The sequence below is a fragment of the Oncorhynchus mykiss genome, chromosome 14 (genome assembly GCF_057628025.1).
Source record: "Oncorhynchus mykiss isolate SJ-2025 chromosome 14, ASM5762802v1, whole genome shotgun sequence".
Classification (NCBI taxonomy): domain Eukaryota; kingdom Metazoa; phylum Chordata; class Actinopteri; order Salmoniformes; family Salmonidae; genus Oncorhynchus; species Oncorhynchus mykiss.
Genome location: NC_143035.1, coordinates 629,344 through 649,220, shown reverse-complemented (window position 1 = coordinate 649,220; position 19,877 = coordinate 629,344). Strand labels below are relative to the sequence as shown.

At 41.4% G+C, this 19,877-nt stretch overlaps 1 protein-coding gene across 2 annotated transcripts; it reads left to right on the top strand.

Annotated features, from left to right (window-relative positions):
- Positions 1-5,977: 5,977 nt before the first annotated feature.
- LOC110488491 (solute carrier family 22 member 4) lies at positions 5,978-19,308 on the top strand. Of its 2 annotated transcripts, XM_036942657.2 has the most exons (10): positions 5,978-6,450; positions 6,540-6,643; positions 7,008-7,162; positions 7,300-7,471; positions 7,578-7,719; positions 11,927-12,018; positions 12,129-12,343; positions 18,355-18,537; positions 18,846-18,981; positions 19,120-19,308. In XM_036942657.2, the coding sequence occupies exons 1-10, from the start codon at positions 6,091-6,093 to the stop codon at positions 19,205-19,207; spliced, it is 1,647 nt and encodes a 548-aa protein (XP_036798552.1). In that variant the 5' UTR covers positions 5,978-6,090; the 3' UTR covers positions 19,208-19,308. The 2 variants fall into 2 exon arrangements, with proteins under 2 accessions (XP_036798552.1, XP_036798553.1); XM_036942658.2 differs by lacking the exon at positions 18,355-18,537.
- Positions 19,309-19,877: the final 569 nt, after the last annotated feature.

Genomic DNA, 19,877 nt, shown 5'->3' with positions numbered 1-19,877 from the left:
TGTCTCTCTGTCTGTCTCTCTGTCTCTCCCTGTCTTTGTCTGTCTCTCTCATTCTCTGTCTCTCTCTGTCACTCTGTGTCTGTCTCTTTCTGTCTCTGTCTCTCTGTCTGTCTCTGTCTGTCTCTGTCTGTCTATGTCTGTTTCTGTCTCTATCTGTCTCTCTCTGTCTCTCTGTCGGCCTTTGTCTGTCTCTGTCTCTCTCTGTCTCTCTCTGTCTCTGTCTCTGTGTCTGTCTCTGTCTCTCTGTGTCTGTCTCGGTCTATCTGTGTCTGTCTCTGTCTCTCTGTCTGTCTCTCTGTCTCTCCCTGTCTTTGTCTGTCTCTCTCTTTCTCTGTCTCTCTCTGTCACTCTGTGTCTGTCTCTTTCTGTCTCTTTCTGTCTCTGTCTCTCTGTCTGTCTCTGTCTGTCTATGTCTGTTTCTGTCTCTATCTGTCTCTCTCTGTCTCTCTGTCGGCCTTTGTCTGTCTCTGTCTCTCTCTGTCTCTCTCTGTCTCTGTCTCTCTATGTCTCTGTCTCTCTGTCTCTGTCTCTGTCTCTGTCTCTCTGTGTCTGTCTCTGTCTATCTGTGTCTGTCTCTGTCTCTCTGTCTGTCTCTCTGTCTCTCCCTGTCTGTGTCTGTCTCTCTCTTTCTCTGTCTCTCTCTGTCACTCTGTGTCTGTCTCTTTCTGTCTCTGTCTCTCTGTCTGTCTCTGTCTATCTATGTCTGTTTCTGTCTCTATCTGTCTCTCTCTGTCTCTCTCTGTCTCTGTCTCTCTATGTCTCTGTCTCTCTGTCTCTGTCTCTGTGTCTGTCTCTGTCTCTCTGTGTCTGTCTATCTATCTTTGTTTCTTTCTCTCTCCCTGTTTCTTTCTCTCCCTGTCTCTCCCTGTCTCTGTCTCTGTCTGTCTCTCTCTCTGTCTCTGTCTGTCTCTCTATCTGTCTCTGCCTCTCTCTCTGTCTATGTCTGTCTCTCTCTGTCTCTGTTTGTCTCTGTCTTTGTCTGTCTCTGTGTCTGTCTCTGTCTCTCTGTCTCTCTGTTTGCCCTTCTCTGTCTCTGTCTGTCTCTTTCTGTCTCTCTGTCTGTTTCTGTCTCTGTCTGTCTCTCTCTGTCTCTCTGTCTATGTCTGTCTGTCTCTGTCTGTCTCTGTCTGTCTCTGTCTCTCTTTCTCTTTCTGTTTACGTCTCTGTCTGTCTCTCTCTGTCTCTCTATCTATGTTTGTATCTGTCTCTATGCCTGTCTCTCTGTCTCTGTCTCTCTGTCTGTCTCTGTCTCTATCTCTCTCTGTCTCAGCCTGTCTCTGTCTGTCTCTCTCTGTCTCTCTCTGTCTCTTTGTTTGTCTCTGTTTGTCTCTGCCTCTGTCTGTATCTCTCTGTCTCTGTCTGTCTCTGTCTCTGTTTGTCTTTGTCTCTGTCTCTCTTGCTGTTTCTGTCTCTGTCTCTGTCAGTCTCTGTCTCTCTCTGTCTGTCTGTCTCTGTCTCTCTCGCTGTCTCTGTCTGTCTCTGTTTGTCTCTGTCTTTGTATCTGTCTCTGTCTGTCTCTGTCTGTCTCTGTCTCTCTGTCTCTCTGTCTGTCTGTTTCTGTCTCTGTCTGTCTCTCTCTGTCTCTCTGTCTCTGTCTCTGTCTCTCTGTCTATGTCTGTCTCTGTCTCTGTCTGTCTCTCTCTGTCTCTGTCTCTCTTTCTCTGTCTGCCTGTCTCTGTCTGTTTCTGTCTCTGTCTATCTATGTTTGCCTCTATCTCTATCTGTCTCTATGCCTGTCTCTCTGTCTCTGTCTGTCTCTGTCTGTCTCTGTCTGTCTCTGTGTGTCTGTGTCTGTCTGTCTCTGTCTCTCTGTCTATCTCTCTCTCTGTCTGTCTCTTTCTGTCTCTCTCTCTCTGTCTGTTTCTGTCTTTGTCTGTCTCTCTCTGTCTCTCTGTCTATGTCTGTCTCTGTCTGTCTCTCTCTGTCTCTGTCTCTCTTTCTCTGTCTGTCTGTCTCTGACTGTTGCTGTCTCTGTCTCTCTATGTTTGTCTCTGTCTCTGTCTGTCTCTGTCTGTCTCTGTCTGTCTCTGTGTCTGTCTGTGTCTGTCTGTCTCTGTCTCTCTGTCTCTGTCTGTCTCTGTCTGTCTATGTCTGTTTCTGTCTCTCTCTGTCTCTCTCTGTCTCTGTCTCTCTATGTCTCTCTGTCTCTGTCTCTGTCTCTGTGTCTGTCTCAGTCTCTCTGTGTCTGTCTCTGTCTATCTGTGTCTGTCTCTGTCTCGCTGTCTGTCTCTCTGTCTCTCCCTGTCTTTGTCTGTCTCTCTCTTTCTCTGTCTCTCTCTGTCTCTTTCTGTCTCTTTCTGTCTCTGTCTCTCTCTGTCTGTCTGTCTCTGTCTCTCTCGCTGTCTCTGTCTGTCTCTGTTTGTCTCTGTCTTTGTATCTGTCTCTGTCTGTCTCTGTCTGTCTCTGTCTCTCTGTCTCTCTGTCTGTCTGTTTCTGTCTCTGTCTGTCTCTCTCTGTCTCTCTGTCTCTGTCTCTGTCTCTCTGTCTATGTCTGTCTCTGTCTCTGTCTGTCTCTCTCTGTCTCTGTCTCTCTTTCTCTGTCTGCCTGTCTCTGTCTGTTTCTGTCTCTGTCTATCTATGTTTGCCTCTATCTCTATCTGTCTCTATGCCTGTCTCTCTGTCTCTGTCTGTCTCTGTCTGTCTCTGTCTGTCTCTGTGTGTCTGTGTCTGTCTGTCTCTGTCTGTCTGTCTATCTCTCTCTCTGTCTGTCTCTTTCTGTCTCTCTCTCTCTGTCTGTTTCTGTCTCTGTCTGTCTCTCTCTGTCTCTCTGTCTATGTCTGTCTCTGTCTGTCTCTCTCTGTCTCTGTCTCTCTTTCTCTGTCTGTCTGTCTCTGACTGTTGCTGTCTCTGTCTCTCTATGTTTGTCTCTGTCTCTGTCTGTCTCTGTCTGTCTCTGTGTCTGTCTGTGTCTGTCTGTCTCTGTCTCTCTGTCTCTGTCTGTCTCTGTCTGTCTATGTCTGTTTCTGTCTCTCTCTGTCTCTCTCTGTCTCTGTCTCTCTATGTCTCTCTGTCTCTGTCTCTGTGTCTGTCTCAGTCTCTCTGTGTCTGTCTCTGTCTATCTGTGTCTGTCTCTGTCTCGCTGTCTGTCTCTCTGTCTCTCCCTGTCTTTGTCTGTCTCTCTCTTTCTTTGTCTCTCTCTGTCTCTTTCTGTCTCTTTCTGTCTCTGTCTCTCTGTCTGTCTCTGTCTGTCTATGTCTGTTTCTGTCTCTATCTGTCTCTCTCTGTCTCTCTGTCGGCCTTTGTCTGTCTCTGTCTCTCTCTGTCTCTGTCTCTCTGTCTCTCTGTCTCTGTCTCTGTGTCTGTCTCTGTCTCTCTGTGTCTGTCTCTGTCTATCTGTGTCTGTCTCTGTCTCTCTGTCTGTCTCTCTGTCTCTCCCTGTCTTTGTCTGTCTCTCTCTCTTTCTCTGTCTCTCTCTGTCTCTCTGTGTCTGTCTCTTTCTGTCTCTGTCTGTCTCTGTTTGTCTCTGTCTTTGTCTGTCTCTGTGTCTGTCTCTGTCTCTCTGTCTCTCTGTTTGCCCTTCTCTGTCTCTGTCTGTCTCTTTCTGTCTCTCTGTCTGTTTCTGTCTCTGTCTGTCTCTCTCTGTCTCTCTGTCTATGTCTGTCTGTCTCTGTCTGTCTCTGTCTGTCTCTGTCTCTCTTTCTCTTTCTGTTTACGTCTCTGTCTGTCTCTCTCTGTCTCTCTATCTATGTTTGTATCTGTCTCTATGCCTGTCTCTCTGTCTCTGTCTCTCTGTCTGTCTCTGTCTCTATCTCTCTCTGTCTCAGCCTGTCTCTGTCTGTCTCTGTCTGTCTCTCTCTGTCTCTTTGTTTGTCTCTGTTTGTCTCTGCCTCTGTCTGTATCTCTCTGTCTCTGTCTGTCTCTGTCTCTGTTTGTCTTTGTCTCTGTCTCTCTTGCTGTTTCTGTCTCTGTCTCTGTCAGTCTCTGTCTTTCTCTGTCTGTCTGTCTCTGTCTCTCTCGCTGTCTCTGTCTGTCTCTGTTTGTCTCTGTCTTTGTATCTGTCTCTGTCTGTCTCTGTCTGTCTCTGTCTCTCTGTCTCTCTGTCTGTCTGTTTCTGTCTCTTTCTGTCTCTCTCTGTCTCTCTGTCTCTGTCTCTGTCTCTCTGTCTATGTCTGTCTCTGTCTCTGTCTGTCTCTCTCTGTCTCTGTCTCTCTTTTTCTGTCTGCCTGTCTCTGTCTGTTTCTGTCTCTGTCTATCTATGTTTGCCTCTATCTCTATCTGTCTCTATGCCTGTCTCTCTGTCTCTGTCTGTCTCTGTCTGTCTCTGTCTGTCTCTGTCTGTCTCTGTCTGTCTCTGTGTGTCTGTGTCTGTCTGTCTCTGTCTCTCTGTCTATCTCTCTCTCTGTCTGTCTCTTTCTGTCTCTCTCTCTCTGTCTGTTTCTGTCTCTGTCTGTCTCTCTCTGTCTCTCTGTCTATGTCTGTCTCTGTCTGTCTCTCTCTGTCTCTGTCTCTCTTTCTCTGTCTGTCTGTCTCTGACTGTTGCTGTCTCTGTCTCTCTATGTTTGTCTCTGTCTCTGTCTGTCTCTGTCTGTCTCTGTGTCTGTCTGTGTCTGTCTGTCTCTGTCTCTCTGTCTCTGTCTGTCTCTGTCTGTCTATGTCTGTTTCTGTCTCTCTCTGTCTCTCTCTGTCTCTGTCTCTCTATGTCTCTCTGTCTCTGTCTCTGTGTCTGTCTCAGTCTCTCTGTGTCTGTCTCTGTCTATCTGTGTCTGTCTCTGTCTCGCTGTCTGTCTCTCTGTCTCTCCCTGTCTTTGTCTGTCTCTCTCTTTCTCTGTCTCTCTCTGTCTCTTTCTGTCTCTTTCTGTCTCTGTCTCTCTGTCTGTCTCTGTCTGTCTATGTCTGTTTCTGTCTCTATCTGTCTCTCTCTGTCTCTCTGTCGGCCTTTGTCTGTCTCTGTCTCTCTCTGTCTCTGTCTCTCTGTCTCTCTGTCTCTGTCTCTGTGTCTGTCTCTGTCTCTCTGTGTCTGTCTCTGTCTATCTGTGTCTGTCTCTGTCTCTCTGTCTGTCTCTCTGTCTCTCCCTGTCTTTGTCTGTCTCTCTCTCTTTCTCTGTCTCTCTCTGTCACTCTGTGTCTGTCTCTTTCTGTCTCTGACTGTCTTTCTGTCTGTCTCTGACTCTCTCTGTCTGTCTCTGTCTGTCTCTGTCTGTCTCTGTGTCTGTCTGTGTCTGTCTGTCTCTGTCTCTCTGTCTCTGTCTGTCTCTGTCTGTCTATGTCTGTTTCTGTCTCTCTCTGTCTCTCTCTGTCTCTGTCTCTCTATGTATCTGTCTCTCTGTCTCTGTCTCTGTCTCTGTGTCTGTCTCAGTCTCTCTGTGTCTGTCTCTGTCTATCTGTCTGTCTCTGTCTCGCTGTCTGTCTCTCTGTCTCTCCCTGTCTTTGTCTGTCTCTCTCTTTCTCTGTCTCTCTCTGTCACTCTGTGTCTGTCTCTTTCTGTCTCTTTCTGTCTCTCTGTCTGTCTCTGTCTGTCTATGTCTGTTTCTGTCTCTATCTGTCTCTCTCTGTCTCTCTGTCGGCCTTTGTCTGTCTCTGTCTCTCTCTGTCTCTGTCTTTCTCTGTCTCTCTGTCTCTGTCTCTGTGTCTGTCTCTGTCTCTCTGTGTCTGTCTCTGTCTATCTGTGTCTGTCTCTGTCTCTCTGTCTGTCTCTCTGTCTCTCCCTGTCTTTGTCTGTCTCTCTCTTTCTCTGTCTCTCTCTGTCACTCTGTGTCTGTCTCTTTCTGTCAATGTCTGTCTCTGTCTCTGACTGTCTTTCTGTCTGTCTCTGACTGTCTCTTTCTGTCTCTGTCTTTCTCTGTTTTTTTCAGTCTCTGTCTGTCTGTCCGTCTGTCCATCTGTCCGTATGTCTGTGTCTCTCTCTCTCTCTCTCTCTCTCTCTCTCTCATATTGAGCAGTTCAATAATCCACTGTGAATTCATGCTAGGTTGGGTATTGTCTATTTATTAATTTTCCTTTACCTTTCTAAGATGCCACCCACTGGGTGTCATGTTTCACTGATCTCGTGGATATCAGTATGACACATAGCCTCACCTGCAGTTTAAAAGATAGACTTGTCTCTAGGTCATTCATAGATAGTTAGTTCAGCATTCCATACTTTACTTGAAAATGAAAGACTATGAAGAAATTACTTCCTTTTTGGGAGAATGGGGACCTTTCCAAAAGGTTATTTTTCTTCTGCTCAGTTTAAGCAGTATTCCCAATGGCTATGTTGGGATGGCCATGGTTTTCCTAGCAGATATCCCTCCACACCGGTGCAGGATCCCCCAGCTGAACTTCAGTGGTTTTGGACTGGATTTGAATTACTCCATACCATTACAGGAGGTAAAGGGAGAGGTCATTTTAAGTCGTTGTACTCGGTTTAAACAACAATTGGACTCTGCTACCGGCTTTGGGAATGAGACAGAGGGATGCCTGGATGGATGGGAATTCAGTAAAGAGCAATACAGGTCCACGATAGTGACAGAGGTAAAACATCCTTAGTAGTTTTTATATTCATGTTTCCCTGATCTGTGGAAATGTCTTCATAATCATTCTAACATTATGTCTACCCACAGTGGGATCTGGTGTGTGACAATGCATGGAAAACCCCTTTCACCGTCACAATATTCTTTTTTGGGGTGCTGTCCGGGTCTTTTTTGTCTGGGATCATCTCCGATAGGTACGTGTTCCGATCTAAACACTACCATCTCATTAGATCCCTCCACACATGATGTGACTTGACAAACAGCGGTGGGATTTACTTTACTGTAGGCAGCTTTAATGGGGAACCAGTAAGACATGTTGAGAAATATATTTGATCAAAAAGTTTGCCAATGGATGTGGTGGATCAGGCTAGTTGTTCACTACATGAGTAAAAAGTTAGTGAAAACACAGTGATCGATCAATTGTTTATTTGTTTACATTTTTATTGCAGCCTCCATCTCTAGAACTTTACATCAAGTCATCCAGTGCATCAATAGTTTCTCAATATTCTACCATGATAATAACAGAGCAAGCAAGATCAAACATGTATTTCTCCTCAGGTATGGGAGGAGGTTCATTTTCTTTGCTACTTTGGCACTCCAGACCGTATTCAGTATACTCCAGGCTGCTGCCAACAGCTGGGAGTTGTTCTGTGCCTTATACTTTATCGTTGGGATGGGACAAATTGCCAATTACTGTGCTGCTTTCATACTTGGTGAGTAAGGTCATATACAACTTCCACAACAGTAAAAACAGAATGCAATAACTTGAATGATATCAGGCAAAATCCTAAGTGTTTGAGAATGTTGTGAGGTATTGAGCGTTTCCTATATTTATGTCCTTAACCTTTAGGTTCTGAGCTTCTTATCAGAAATGTACGCATCAACTTTGCCTCACTGGGGGTCTCTATGTGCTATGCAATCGGATACACCGCTCTGCCAATGTTTGCCTGGTTCATCCGTAGCTGGAGGATTCTGCTGATAGCCCTGTCTATACCTGGATTTCTTTATATCCCACTTTGGTGGTGAGTATGAGTTAGGTACAGTAATCTCCTTGTCCTTTTTGTGTGACAACAGATGTCCTCATCACACACAGTGTTTGGGTACTTTACTCCTTGTCTCCTCTGTTAGGTATATCCCTGAGTCTCCACGGTGGCTGTTGTCTCAGGGCAGGGTAAAGGAGGCAGAGGACATCATACGAGCTGCAGCAAGAAAGAACGGCATCACTCCTCCAGACGTCATATTCAAACCGGAAGACTGTGAACAACTCATGGTACAGTAGTTAGCTACAGTCTGTTTTGAAATGTATGGATGTAGGAAATGTGTGTCAAATCCAAGAGATTGACAACCAAAGTGTTTTGCAGATATAATACCATGTGCGCGCAAAAGAGAAGCAAGTTCAGAGGGACCTAAAGTCTTCTTTCAGCTTATATCCAGACAGGGGTGGAAAAAGAACCCATACTTAAGTAAAGAAACATAAAAAGAAAATGACTCATGTAAAAATGAAAGTCACCCAGTAAAATACTACTTGAGTGTAAAAGTATCTGGTTTTAAATACACTTAATATCAAAAGAAAATGCAATTGCTAAAATATACTTAACCTCTAGCGTCGAGCAATCCCGTATGCGGGAGCGTAATCATAGCCTCAAGCTCATTACCATAACACAACGTTTCCTATTCATGAAAATCGCAAATGAAATGAAATAAATATATTGAAACATAAGCTTAGCCTTTTGTTAACAACACTGTCATCTCAGATTTTCAAAATATGCTTTAACCAAAGCTACACAAGCATTTGTGTAAGAGTATTGATAGCCTAGCATAGCATTAAGCCTAGCATTCAGCAGGCAACATTTTCACAAAAACAAGAAAAGCATTCAAATAAAATAATTTACCTTTGAAGAACTTCGGATGTTTTCAATGACGAGACTCTCAGTTAGATAGCAAATGTTCATTTTTTCCCAAAAGATTATTTGTGTAAGAGAAATAGCTCCGTTTTGTTCATCACGTTTGGCTAAGAAAAAAAAATGAAAATGCAGTCACTTACAACGCCAAACTTTTTTCCAAATTAGCTCCATAATATCGACAGAAACATGGCAAACGTTGTTTAGAATCAATCCTCAAGGTGTTTTTCACATATCTATTCGATAATCTATCAGTGGTGGCAGCTGGCTTCTCATCGGAAGAAAACTGAAAAATACTGCAGCTGGAGATTACGCAATAATTGCAACGGAGGACACCAAGCGACCACCTGGTAAATGTAGTCTCTTATGGTCAATCTTCCAATGATATTCCTACAAATACGTCACAATGCTGCAGACACCTTGGGGAAAACGTGGAAAAGGTAAGCTGACTCCTAGCTCCTCCACAGCCATATAAGGAGTCATTGCCATGAGGCAAGGTTTGAGGCAAGAGGCAAGGTTTAAAAAAATGCGGCACTTCCTGATTGGATTTCTATCTGGATTTTTTCTGTAACATCAATTCTGTGGCACTCATAGACAATATCTTTGCAGTTTTGGAAACGTCAGAGTGTTTTCTTTCCAAAGCTGTCAATTATATGCATAGTCGAGCATCTTTTCGTGACAAAATATCTTGTTTAAAACTGGAATGTTTTTCATCCAAAAATTAAAAGAGCGCCCCCTATATCAAAGAAGTTAAGTGCCAAAAGTAAAAGTATACAGTGCCTTCGGAAAGTATTCAGACCCCTTGACTTCTCCAACATTTTGTTAAGTCACAGCCTTATTCTAAAATTGATTTAAATCGTTTTTTCCCTCGTCAATCTACACACAATATCCCAAGTTTTTACAAATGTTTGCTAATTTCTGAAAATTAAAACTGATATCACATCTACATACGTATTCAGACCCTCTACTCAGTACTTTTTTGAAGCACCTTTGGCAGCGAATACAGCATTGAGTCTTAAAAAAAATTGTACCTTTATTTAACTAGGCAAGTCAGTTAAGAACAAATTCTTAATTTCAATGACGGGTTAACTGCCTGTTCAGGGGCAGAAGGACAGATTCATACCTTGTCAGCTCGGGGATTTGAACATGAAACCTTTCGGTTACTAGTCCAATGCTCTAACCACTAGGCTACCCTGCTGCCTCTTCTTGGGTATGACGCTACAAGCTTTGGCACACCTGTATTAGGGCAGTTTCTCCCATTCTTTTCTGCAGATCTTCTTAAGCTCTGTCAGGTTAGACGGGGAGCGTTACTGCACAGCTTTCTTCAGGTCTCTCCAGAGACGTTCGATTGAGTTCCAGTCCGGGCTAAGGCTGGGAAACTCAAGAACATTCAGAGACTTGTCTCGAAGCCACACCTGCGTTGTTTTGGCTGTGTGCTTAGGGTCGTTGTCCAGTCTGAGGTCCTGAGCTCTCTGGAGCAGGTTTTCATCAAGGATCGCTCTGTACTTTGCTCCATTCATCTTTGCCTCGATCCTGACCAGTCTCCCAGGCCCTGCCACTGAAAAACTTCCCCACAGCATGATGCTGCCACCACCGTGCCTCACCATAGAGATGGTGCCAGGTTTACACCAGATGTGACGCTTGGCTTTCAGGCCAAAGGGTTCAATCTTGGTTTCATCAGACCAGAGAATCTTTTGGAGCTTTTGGCAAGCTGCAAGCGGGCTGTCATGTGCGTTTTACGTCTGGCCCCCTCTACCATAAAGGCCTGATAGGTGGAGTGTTGCAGAGATTTAAAAATATATATATTTTTAAACTTATATTTAACTAGGCAAGTCAGTTAACTTCTTCGATATAGGGGGCGCTCTTTAAATTTTTGGATAAAAAAACCTAACCATTTTAAACAAGATATTTTGTCACGAAAAGATGCTCGACTATGCATATAATTGATAGCTTTGGAAAGAAAACACTGACGTTTCCATGCTAGCTATCAATACTCTTACATAAATGCTTGTGTAGCTATGGTTGAAAGCATATTTTGAAAATCTGAGATGACAGTGTTGTTAACAAAAGGCTAAGCTTGTTAGTGAATATATTTATTTCATTTCATTTGCGATTTTCATGAATAGTTAACGTTGCGTTATGGTAATGAAGCTTGAGGCTATGATTACGCTCCCGGATACGGGATTGCTCGACGCAAGAAGTTAAGAACAAATTATTATTTTCAATTAACTTTCGGTTACTAGTCCAACAATCTAACCACTAGGCTACCTGCCACCGCTAGAACCTTCTTGCCCTTCTAGAAGTTACTCCCATCTCCACAGAGGAACTCTCGAGCTCTGTCAGACTATCACCTCCCTGGCCAAGGACCTTCCCCCCCGATTGCTCAGTTTGGTTGGGCGGCCAGCTCAAGGAAGAGTCTTGGTGGTTTTAAACTTATTCCATTTACGAATGATGGAGGCCACTGTGTTCATAGGAACGTTCAAATGCAACAGACATTTTTTGGTACCCTTCCACAGATCTGTACCTCGACATAATCCTGTCTCATGGCTTGGTTTTAGCTCTGACACGTAATGTCAACTGTGGGACCTTTTAATAGACAGGTGTGTGTCTTTCCAAATCATGTCCAATCAATTGAATTTACCACAGGTGGACTCCAATCAAGTTGTAGAGACATCTTAAGGATGCTAAATTTCAAGTCTTATTGCAGAAGGTCTGAATACTTATGTAAATAACACATTTCTGTGTTTTGTCTTTTATAAATTTGGAAACATTTTGAAAATCTTTAGCTTTTTCATCATGGGATATTGTGCGTTGATTGCGGAGGATTCTTTTTTTCCAAAATGTGGAAAAAGTCAAGGGGTCTGAAAACTTTCTGAAGGCACTGTCAATCATTTCAAATTCCTAATTTTAAGCAAACCAGATGTTCTTGTTTTTATTTTAGTTTACAGATAGCCAGGGGCACACTCCAACACTAAGTGTTTGTGTCCACCAGATCAGAGAGAGTACGGATTACCACAGATATTCTCTTGATAAGTCCGTGAATTTGATCATTTTCCTGTCTTGCGATGCATTCAAAATGTAACGGGTACTTTTGGGTGTCAGGAAAAATGTATGGAGTAAAAAGTATATTATTTTCATTAGGAATGTAGTGTGGTAGAAGTGAAAGTTGTAAAAAATGTAAATGGTAATATCCACATACCGCAAAAAATGGCTTAAGTAGTACTTTAAAGAGTATGTCTCCTTTATTAAGCACTTTACACCACTGCATCCAGAAAATAAACCTTGTGAAATACATTACTACAGCAGGTAATTACTAGAGCACAGTAAATGTTGGCAAAGACCTTGGCTGATCTCCCTAGACCAATCTAAAGACATTAACTGTCATTAATCAAATACACTGATAAGTCAAGGTGTCTTGCTTAGTGACTTATATTTGTCTATGCATTTGTCTTTATTCAGCTGTGTGTGTTATTAGAATGTGTGTGTTAATCAATTTGCCATTTGATAATTACATCCAATATTGGTCTGAAAAATCTATTACTAACATCCAACCTCATATTTTGGGTGTGTTTCTAGGAAAACAAGGAAAGTCAGCGACTGTACACATGGCTGGATCTCATCAAAACAACTAACATAAGGAACATCACACTCATCAGCATTATCATTTGGTAAAAACTAATTCCACTGACAAAAAAATACTAATTCCACTGACATGTTAACCATTTTCCTCTAATTAAAAGATTTTTCATTTCTTAAAGTTATCTAATCTTCTACCCAGGATTGTCATATCCATGACTTACTATGGGATGTCCCTAAACACCCCCAACATGGATGGAGACCCTTATTTCAACTGTTTGGTGGCTGCATCCTCTGAATTTCTGGGTTATGGAAGTATCTGGTTATTTATACGCTACACTCCACGGAGATTCACTCTTCCCTTCACCATGATCCTCTCTGGGACCCTGCTTCTGATCATCAAGTTTATCCCTCAAGGTATGAACCCTCCCACCACACGGCCATTTCCAATTGGTCAATATTTGATATAACTTTGCAAGATTGTAGACCACATCAACAGTAACTGGCATTCCATCATTGGCACTGATTCATTTGATAACATCACAATGTTGACAAAAGGTTTTCCTAGTAATTATTTACATACTTTAGACATGTCAATTCTCTTTCAAGTTTCAAAGTTAATTTGCCACGTGCACAAGATACAACAGATTTACCGTTAGTACTCTTTCCAAACAATGCGGCGATAATAATAATAAGATAATAATAGAATCTAGAAGAAGAAGAACATTTTAGTAAGAAAAAAGTAAGAACTACGATGAGAATGAAAGAACACAAGAATGCAAGGTCGGTGCCAGTACCCTATTCAATGTGTAGGGTTACCGGAGTGGTGAGGTGGGTTCATACATACAGTTACTGGGAGAAGGATACACATGTAAAGAGGGCTGAAAAGTGACAGGTAGTAGCAGGAATATATACAGTTGAAGTCGGAACTTAGGTTGGAGTCATTAAAACTCATTTTTCAACCTATACAAACTTTGTGCATGACACAAGTCATTTTTCCAACAATTGTTGACAGATGATTTCACTTAAGGGTACACATTCATCTGTACAAACAATAGTACGCAAGTATTAACACCATGAGACCACACAGCCGTCATATTGCTAAGGGAGGAGACGCGTTCTGTCTCCTAGAGATGAACATACTTTGGTGCGAAAAGTGCAAATCAATCCCAGAACAGCAGCAAAGGACATTGTGAAGATGCTGGAGGAAACAGGTACAAAAGCATCTATATCCACAGTAAAACAAGTCCTATATCGACATAACCTGAAAGGCCGCTCAGCAAGGAAGAAGCCACTGCTCCAAAACCACCATAAAAAAGCCATACTATGGTTTGCAACTGCAAAGATCATCGTTTTTGGAGATAGGTCCTCTGGTCTGATGAAACAAAAATAGAACTGTTCGACCATAATGACCATCATTATGTTTGGAGGAGAAATGGAGAGGCTTGCAAGCCGAAGAACACCATCCCAACCGTGAAGCACAGGGTTGACAGCATCATGTTGTGGGGGTGTTTTTCTGCAGGAGGGACTGGTGCACTTCACAAAATAGATGGCTGCACGAGGTAGGAAAATTATGTGAATATATTGAAGCAACATCTAAAGACATCAGTCATGAAGTTACAGCTTGGTCGCAAATGGGTCTTCCAAACAATGAACACAAGCATACTTCCAAAGTTATGACAAAATGGCTTTAAGGACAACAAAGTCAAGGTATTGGAGTGGCCATCACAAAGCCCTATATAAAATGTGTGGGCAGAACTGAAAAAGTGTGTGCGAGCAAGGAGGCCTACAAACCTGGCTCAGTTACACCAGCTCTGTCAGGAGGAATGGGCCAAAATTCACCCAACTTATTGTGGGAAGCTTGTGGAAGGCTACCCGAAACATTTGACCCAAGGTAAACAATTTAAAGGCAATGCTACCAAATACTAATTGAGTGTATGCAAACTTCTGACCCACTGGGAATATGATGAAAGAAATAAAAGCTGAAATAAATCATTCTCTCTACTATTATTCTGACATTTCACATTCTTACAATAAAGTGATGATCCTAACTGACCTAAAACAGGGAATTCTTACTTGGATTATATGTCAGGAATTGTGAAAAACTGAGTTCAAATGTATTTGGCTAAGGTGTATGTAATCTTCCGACTTCAACAATAAATACATATTGTAATATACGGATGGCAATATATACATGTAAACAGGAGTAATATTGACCAGTATCATGATAAATACTAACAGTAATGCCAATCAATAATCAATGGACAGGATCATAATGGAGTAATAATCGAATCAATAATCATTTTAGCAGCGACGTAGGTTGTGTCTGTGTGTGACTAGAGACCTGTGGATGGGCAAAGAGTCAGTGTGGATAGTCTGTAGGAGAGGGAGAGAAGTAGTTGTTAGACATTTAACTTCTTATGGCTGCAATCCTGTTAATGGGAGCGATATGACAACAGCCAGTGAAAGTGCAGGGCGCCAATTTCAAAACGGCAAAAATCTCATAATTAAAATTCCTCAAACATACATGTATCTCATACCATTTTAAAGCTAATCTGTTTGTTAATCCCAACACAGTGTCCGATTTCAAATATGCTTTACAGCAAAAGCACCACAAACGATTATGTTAGGTCACCACACAGCCACAGAAAAACACAGCCATTTTTTTCCAGACAAAGAAAGGAGTTTCAAAAAGCACAAATAGATTATAGAATTAATCACTAACCTTTGATGATCTTCATCAGATGACACTAATAGGACTTCATGTTACACAATACATGTATGTTTTGTTTGATAAAGTTCATATTTATCCAAATATGAGTTTACATTGGCGCGTTACATTCACTAGTTCCAAAAACATCCAGTGATTTTGCATAGCCACATCATCCAACAGAAATACTCATCATAAATGTAGATTATAATACAAGTTATACACATGGAATTATAGATATACCTCTCCTTAATGCAACAGCTGTGTCTGATTTCAAAAACACTTTACGGAGTAAGCCAGCCATGCAATAATCTGAGACAGCGCTCAGAAAAATAGTCAAAATAGACGCCATGTTGACGTCAACATAAACAAGAAATTACATGATACATATTCCCTTTCCTTTGATGATCTACATCAGAAAGCACTCCAGGAATCCCAGGTCCACAATAAATGTTTGTTTTGTTCGATAATGTCCGTTATTTATGTCCAAATACCTTCTTTTGTTAGCGGTATACATATCCAAATCATTCTGGTCAGCGTTACGTCAGAAAAAAACGTATAAAAGTTATATTACAGGTCGAAGAAACATTTCAAACTAAGTACAGAATCAATCATTAGGATGTTTTTAACATATAGCTTCAATAAAGTTCCAACCGGACTATTCCTTTGTGTCTTCATGAGCAATGGAACGCAAAGTGGATACTATGAAGAATGAGTGTGATCAGAAAATGGCTGACTGCCAGACACATGATTGATTCTGCTCTCATTCACTCCCACAACACAGCAGAGGTCTCATTCAAATTTCTATAGATGGTTGACATCTAGTGGAACCCCTAAGGCAGTGCAACATCATTAATATCTCAAGGCGAATTCATTGAGGACTGCGGTGAATACATACAAACCTCAGATTTCCCACTTCCAGGTTGGATTTTTCTCAGATTGCCTGCCATATGAGTTCTGTTATACTCACAGACATCATTCAAACAGTTTTAGAAACTTCAGAGTGTTTTCTATCCAATACTACTAATAATATGCATTTATTAGCATCTGGGACAGAGTAGGAGGCGATTCACTCTGGGAACGCTATTCATCCAAAAGTGAAAATGCTGCCCCCTATCCCAAAAAGGTTAATAAAATGCAAGGTTTTCTTTATTTGGGGAAGCTGCGAACCCCGAAACATATTCCATTCAGAGCTAGCAAAGCAGTTCTGCAACATAGCCTCTAATTCGGAGGACCATTTCTATACGGAGCGTTTCACAGGTACTTCCTGTTTGAGCTTCTGTATAGGGACATCTGATTTGCTGAAGGGGGGACGAAGAAGGGCCTTATAAAGTGCCTTCAGAAAGTAATCATACCCCTTGACTTATACCACATTTTGTTGCGTTACAGCCTGAATTCAAAATTGATTAAATGTGTGGATCCCCCCCCCCGTCTACACACAACACCCTATAATGACAAAGGGATAACCTTTTTTTTTAAATTTTGTACTGAATGTACTGAAAATGTACTGGAAATGAAATACAGATATATATCTAATTTACATAACTATTTACACCCCTGAGTAAATACTTTGTAGAATCAACTTTGGCAGCAATTACAGCTGTGAGTCTTTCTAGGTAAGCCTCCAAGAGGGTTCCACAAATTGTTTGTTGATCATTGCTAGACAACCATTTTCAGGTCTTGCCATAGATCTTCAAGTAGATCTAAGTCAAGACTGTAACTCGGCCACACAGGGACATTCATTGTCTTCTTAGTAAGCAACTCCAGTATAAGTTTGGCCAAATTTTTGCCCCAGTGTCTGGTGGAAAGCAGACTGAACCATGTTTTCCTCTAGGATTTTGCCTGTGCTCAGCTCCGTAAAAAATAAATCCTTAAAAACTCCCCAGTCCTTAACAATTACAAGCATACCTATGACATGTTGCAGCCACCACTATGCTTGAACATTTGGAGAGTGGTACTCATTAATGTGTTGTATTGGATTTTTCCAAAACATAACAATTTGTATTCAGGACAAAAAGTGAATTGTTTTGCCACATTTTTTGTAGGATTAGTTTAGTGCCTTGTTGCAAACAGGATGTATGACTTGGAATATTTGTATATATTTGTATTTGTATATTTGTATCTGTACAGGCTTCCTTCCTTTCACTCTGTCAATTATGTTAGTGTTGTGGAGTACCTACAATGTTGTTGATCCATCCTGGTTGTTCTCCTATCGCAGGAATTAAACTTTGTAACTGTTTTAAAGTCCCATTGGCCTCATTGTGAAATCCCTGAGCGGTTTCCTTCCTCTCCGGCAACTGAGTTAGGAAGGATGCCTGTATCTTTGTAGTGACTGGATGTATTGATACACCATCGAATGTGAAATGAATAACTTCACCATGCTCAAAGGGATATTCAATGTAAATGTTTTTGTTTGTTTTACCCATCTATCAGTAGGTGCCCTTATTTGTTAACCAATGGAAAACCTCCCTGGTCTTTGTGGTTGAATCTGTGCATTAAATTCACTGTTCGACTGAGGGACATTACAGATAATTGTATGTGTGGGGCACAGAGATTGGGAAGTCGTTTAAAAATCATGTTAAACACTATTATTGCACACAGTGTCCATGCAACTTATTATGTGACATGTTAAGCAAATGTTTACTCCTGAACTTATTAAGGTTTGCCATAACAAAGGGGTAGAATACTTATTGACACAAGACATTGCAGATTTTTCTTTTTATTAATTTGTAAAAAAAACAATTCTACTTTGACATTATGGGGTATTTTGTGTAGGCCCGTGACAAACTATTTTGACCATTGTTAAATTCAAGCTGTAACACAACAAAATGTGGTAAAAGTCAAGGGGTTGAATACTTTCTGAAGGCACTGTATGCTTGCTTGTGGGATGAGTAACAGTGTTCTAGGACTTTATCATCCCTAGTTGTGAAGGAGACGTGTTGATAAAAGTTGGGCATCACATGTCTTAGTGAAGCAGAATTACAATTGCCGGAATTGCAATTCAAATCCCAAGCCATCTACTGCACGATAGATAGATAGATAGATAGATAGATAGATAGAAAAAAATAATCAGAACGACATAACAGCAATCCGTTGGTCATTTACTTGTCCAACGAAACTGGAAAGGTTTGTCTCAAACTGGCTAAAGATTGTTTGTGGTTTGTTGTTATTCTTCAGGAACGGACATTAAACTCTCAAAGGCACCTGCCCTTTTGGTAAGTCAGGAGATGGTAGATGTTTTTCCATCTTGAACTGAGCATACTGAGATGGCACACTGAGATGTCAGATATAATTTTTGAGATTTTAATGTAAAAAAATATATATATATACTTCCTGGGTTTAGCCAGTTTCACAAACATTTTAAGTTTATTTGGACAAGTACATTTGTTGGTATGTCTGCTAAGGGAAAAACAAAAGCAGAAAAAGCACGAAATGATATATCCCAAGACAGCCAAAAAGTTGTCCCATCAAAAAATGTGTTGAGATTTCAAAGATTTCACACTCTCCAGGCCAGTTGAATGCCCACATCACACTATAACTTCTGGACTGTTTAACTAGCGGAACAGTAAGACAAACATTGTGGGGCTCTGTCCTTGTGCTAGGACCACAAAATTCTGCTTGCTGCACACTGGAGTTCGAGTGTCTCTGGTTCGTCATTCTAGTCATCGGCCTACACTATATTTAACTTCGGGGGACCTTTTGTTTCTGTCCTTGTCAGACATGCACGCCCTGTCTCTCACCCTGGTGATGATTGGAAAAACAGGTGTCACTGGAGCATTTGGATTCCTCTATCTGTACGGCACAGAACTCTTCCCCACAGTGGTGCGCAATATGGCCTTGGGTGCCACCTCCATGGCTTCCAGAGTAGGTAGCACTGTGTCTCCATACATCGCCTACATGGGTGAGTCTCCAGTCCGTATGTCTGTTTTTTTTTTTTATCCCTGTGGGGACCAGAAGTCCTCACAAGGATAGTAAAACAAGGAAGCATTTTGGAAAAAGGCTATTTTGGGTTTAGGGTTAAAACAATTATGGTTAGGGGTCAGGTTTAGGTTTAGGGAAAATAAGATTTTGAATGGAATTACATTTTTTCGTCCCCACAAGGATAGTAATACCAAATGTGTGCATGTGTAGATTTGTCTAAAGATATGAAATAAAATTATTTGTGATTTGTGGATCAAAATAAAGTGTCACACTATCTTCTGATTGAAGGCACTTATAACAAGATACTACCCTACATTCTAATGGGAGGCACCACAGTCATCGCTGGTGTGTTGAGCTTGTTGCTACCAGAAACAAAAGGAGAACAACTACCAGAATTCATCAACCAGGTTAAACCCCTCAGATGGTAAGTTACTGGCTGACTAGATTTGCTTTGTCAGTCACATTCTGGCAGACAGATCTGTCGAGATAAACTACTGTAAGACATTTTACAGTTTTTCCTGTTATCCCACCTTCTTTAAACAAAGTCCTCTCTGCCCCTTAGCATGTGCACAAACAGGGCTTCTCGGGATGGCCAGAGGCAGAAAGGAAACGCACAAGTGGGGAATGAAGTCAACAACATCCAAGAGTGATTCTGCAAAGGCAAGCTGTATTGAAGATGTTTCCATAATTGTGTGTTTTGCTTAGTTTTAATGTCTTTGTAAATGTACTAATAAATTGAGAATGTTTAAAATATTATTGTACTGATTTATTTGTGCACTGAAGTGCTTCGGAACACAACAGATGACCATGAGGAATTTCAGTCTGGTATAGTCAATGATTAAAACCGCATTTTCTGCGACTGAAAAGAGCCTCCATAATAAACTCAAACAGTAGAAAATGTGTTTTGTTTATTTTTGGTCAGATTTAAGGAATGTGGAATGAACTTTTCCTTTTACATCATTGACAACCATACTCTAGTTTAAAGATGCTTAGAATTTCAGGGCAATTTAATTCACAACTTCAGGTTACTTAACATTTGAACACTTGAAGCGATTATCAGCACTTTTTTTAAATAAACACAGAATTGAAAACAATAACCACCACAACATGCCCACACCTGTCCATGAACGCACAAAAACACACAGTAGCCTCCCCTTTCAACAGGGTCATCACCAGAGCTTCCAACCATTCAGGGCTCAGTCCTGAAGTCCAGGGCTGAGGGGTTCATTTCCTGCAATACTACGTAATTTTACATGACTCGAGACATTACAATAATCTTTTTTTATAGCACACAAATGACAAACGACTCTGACATTTACA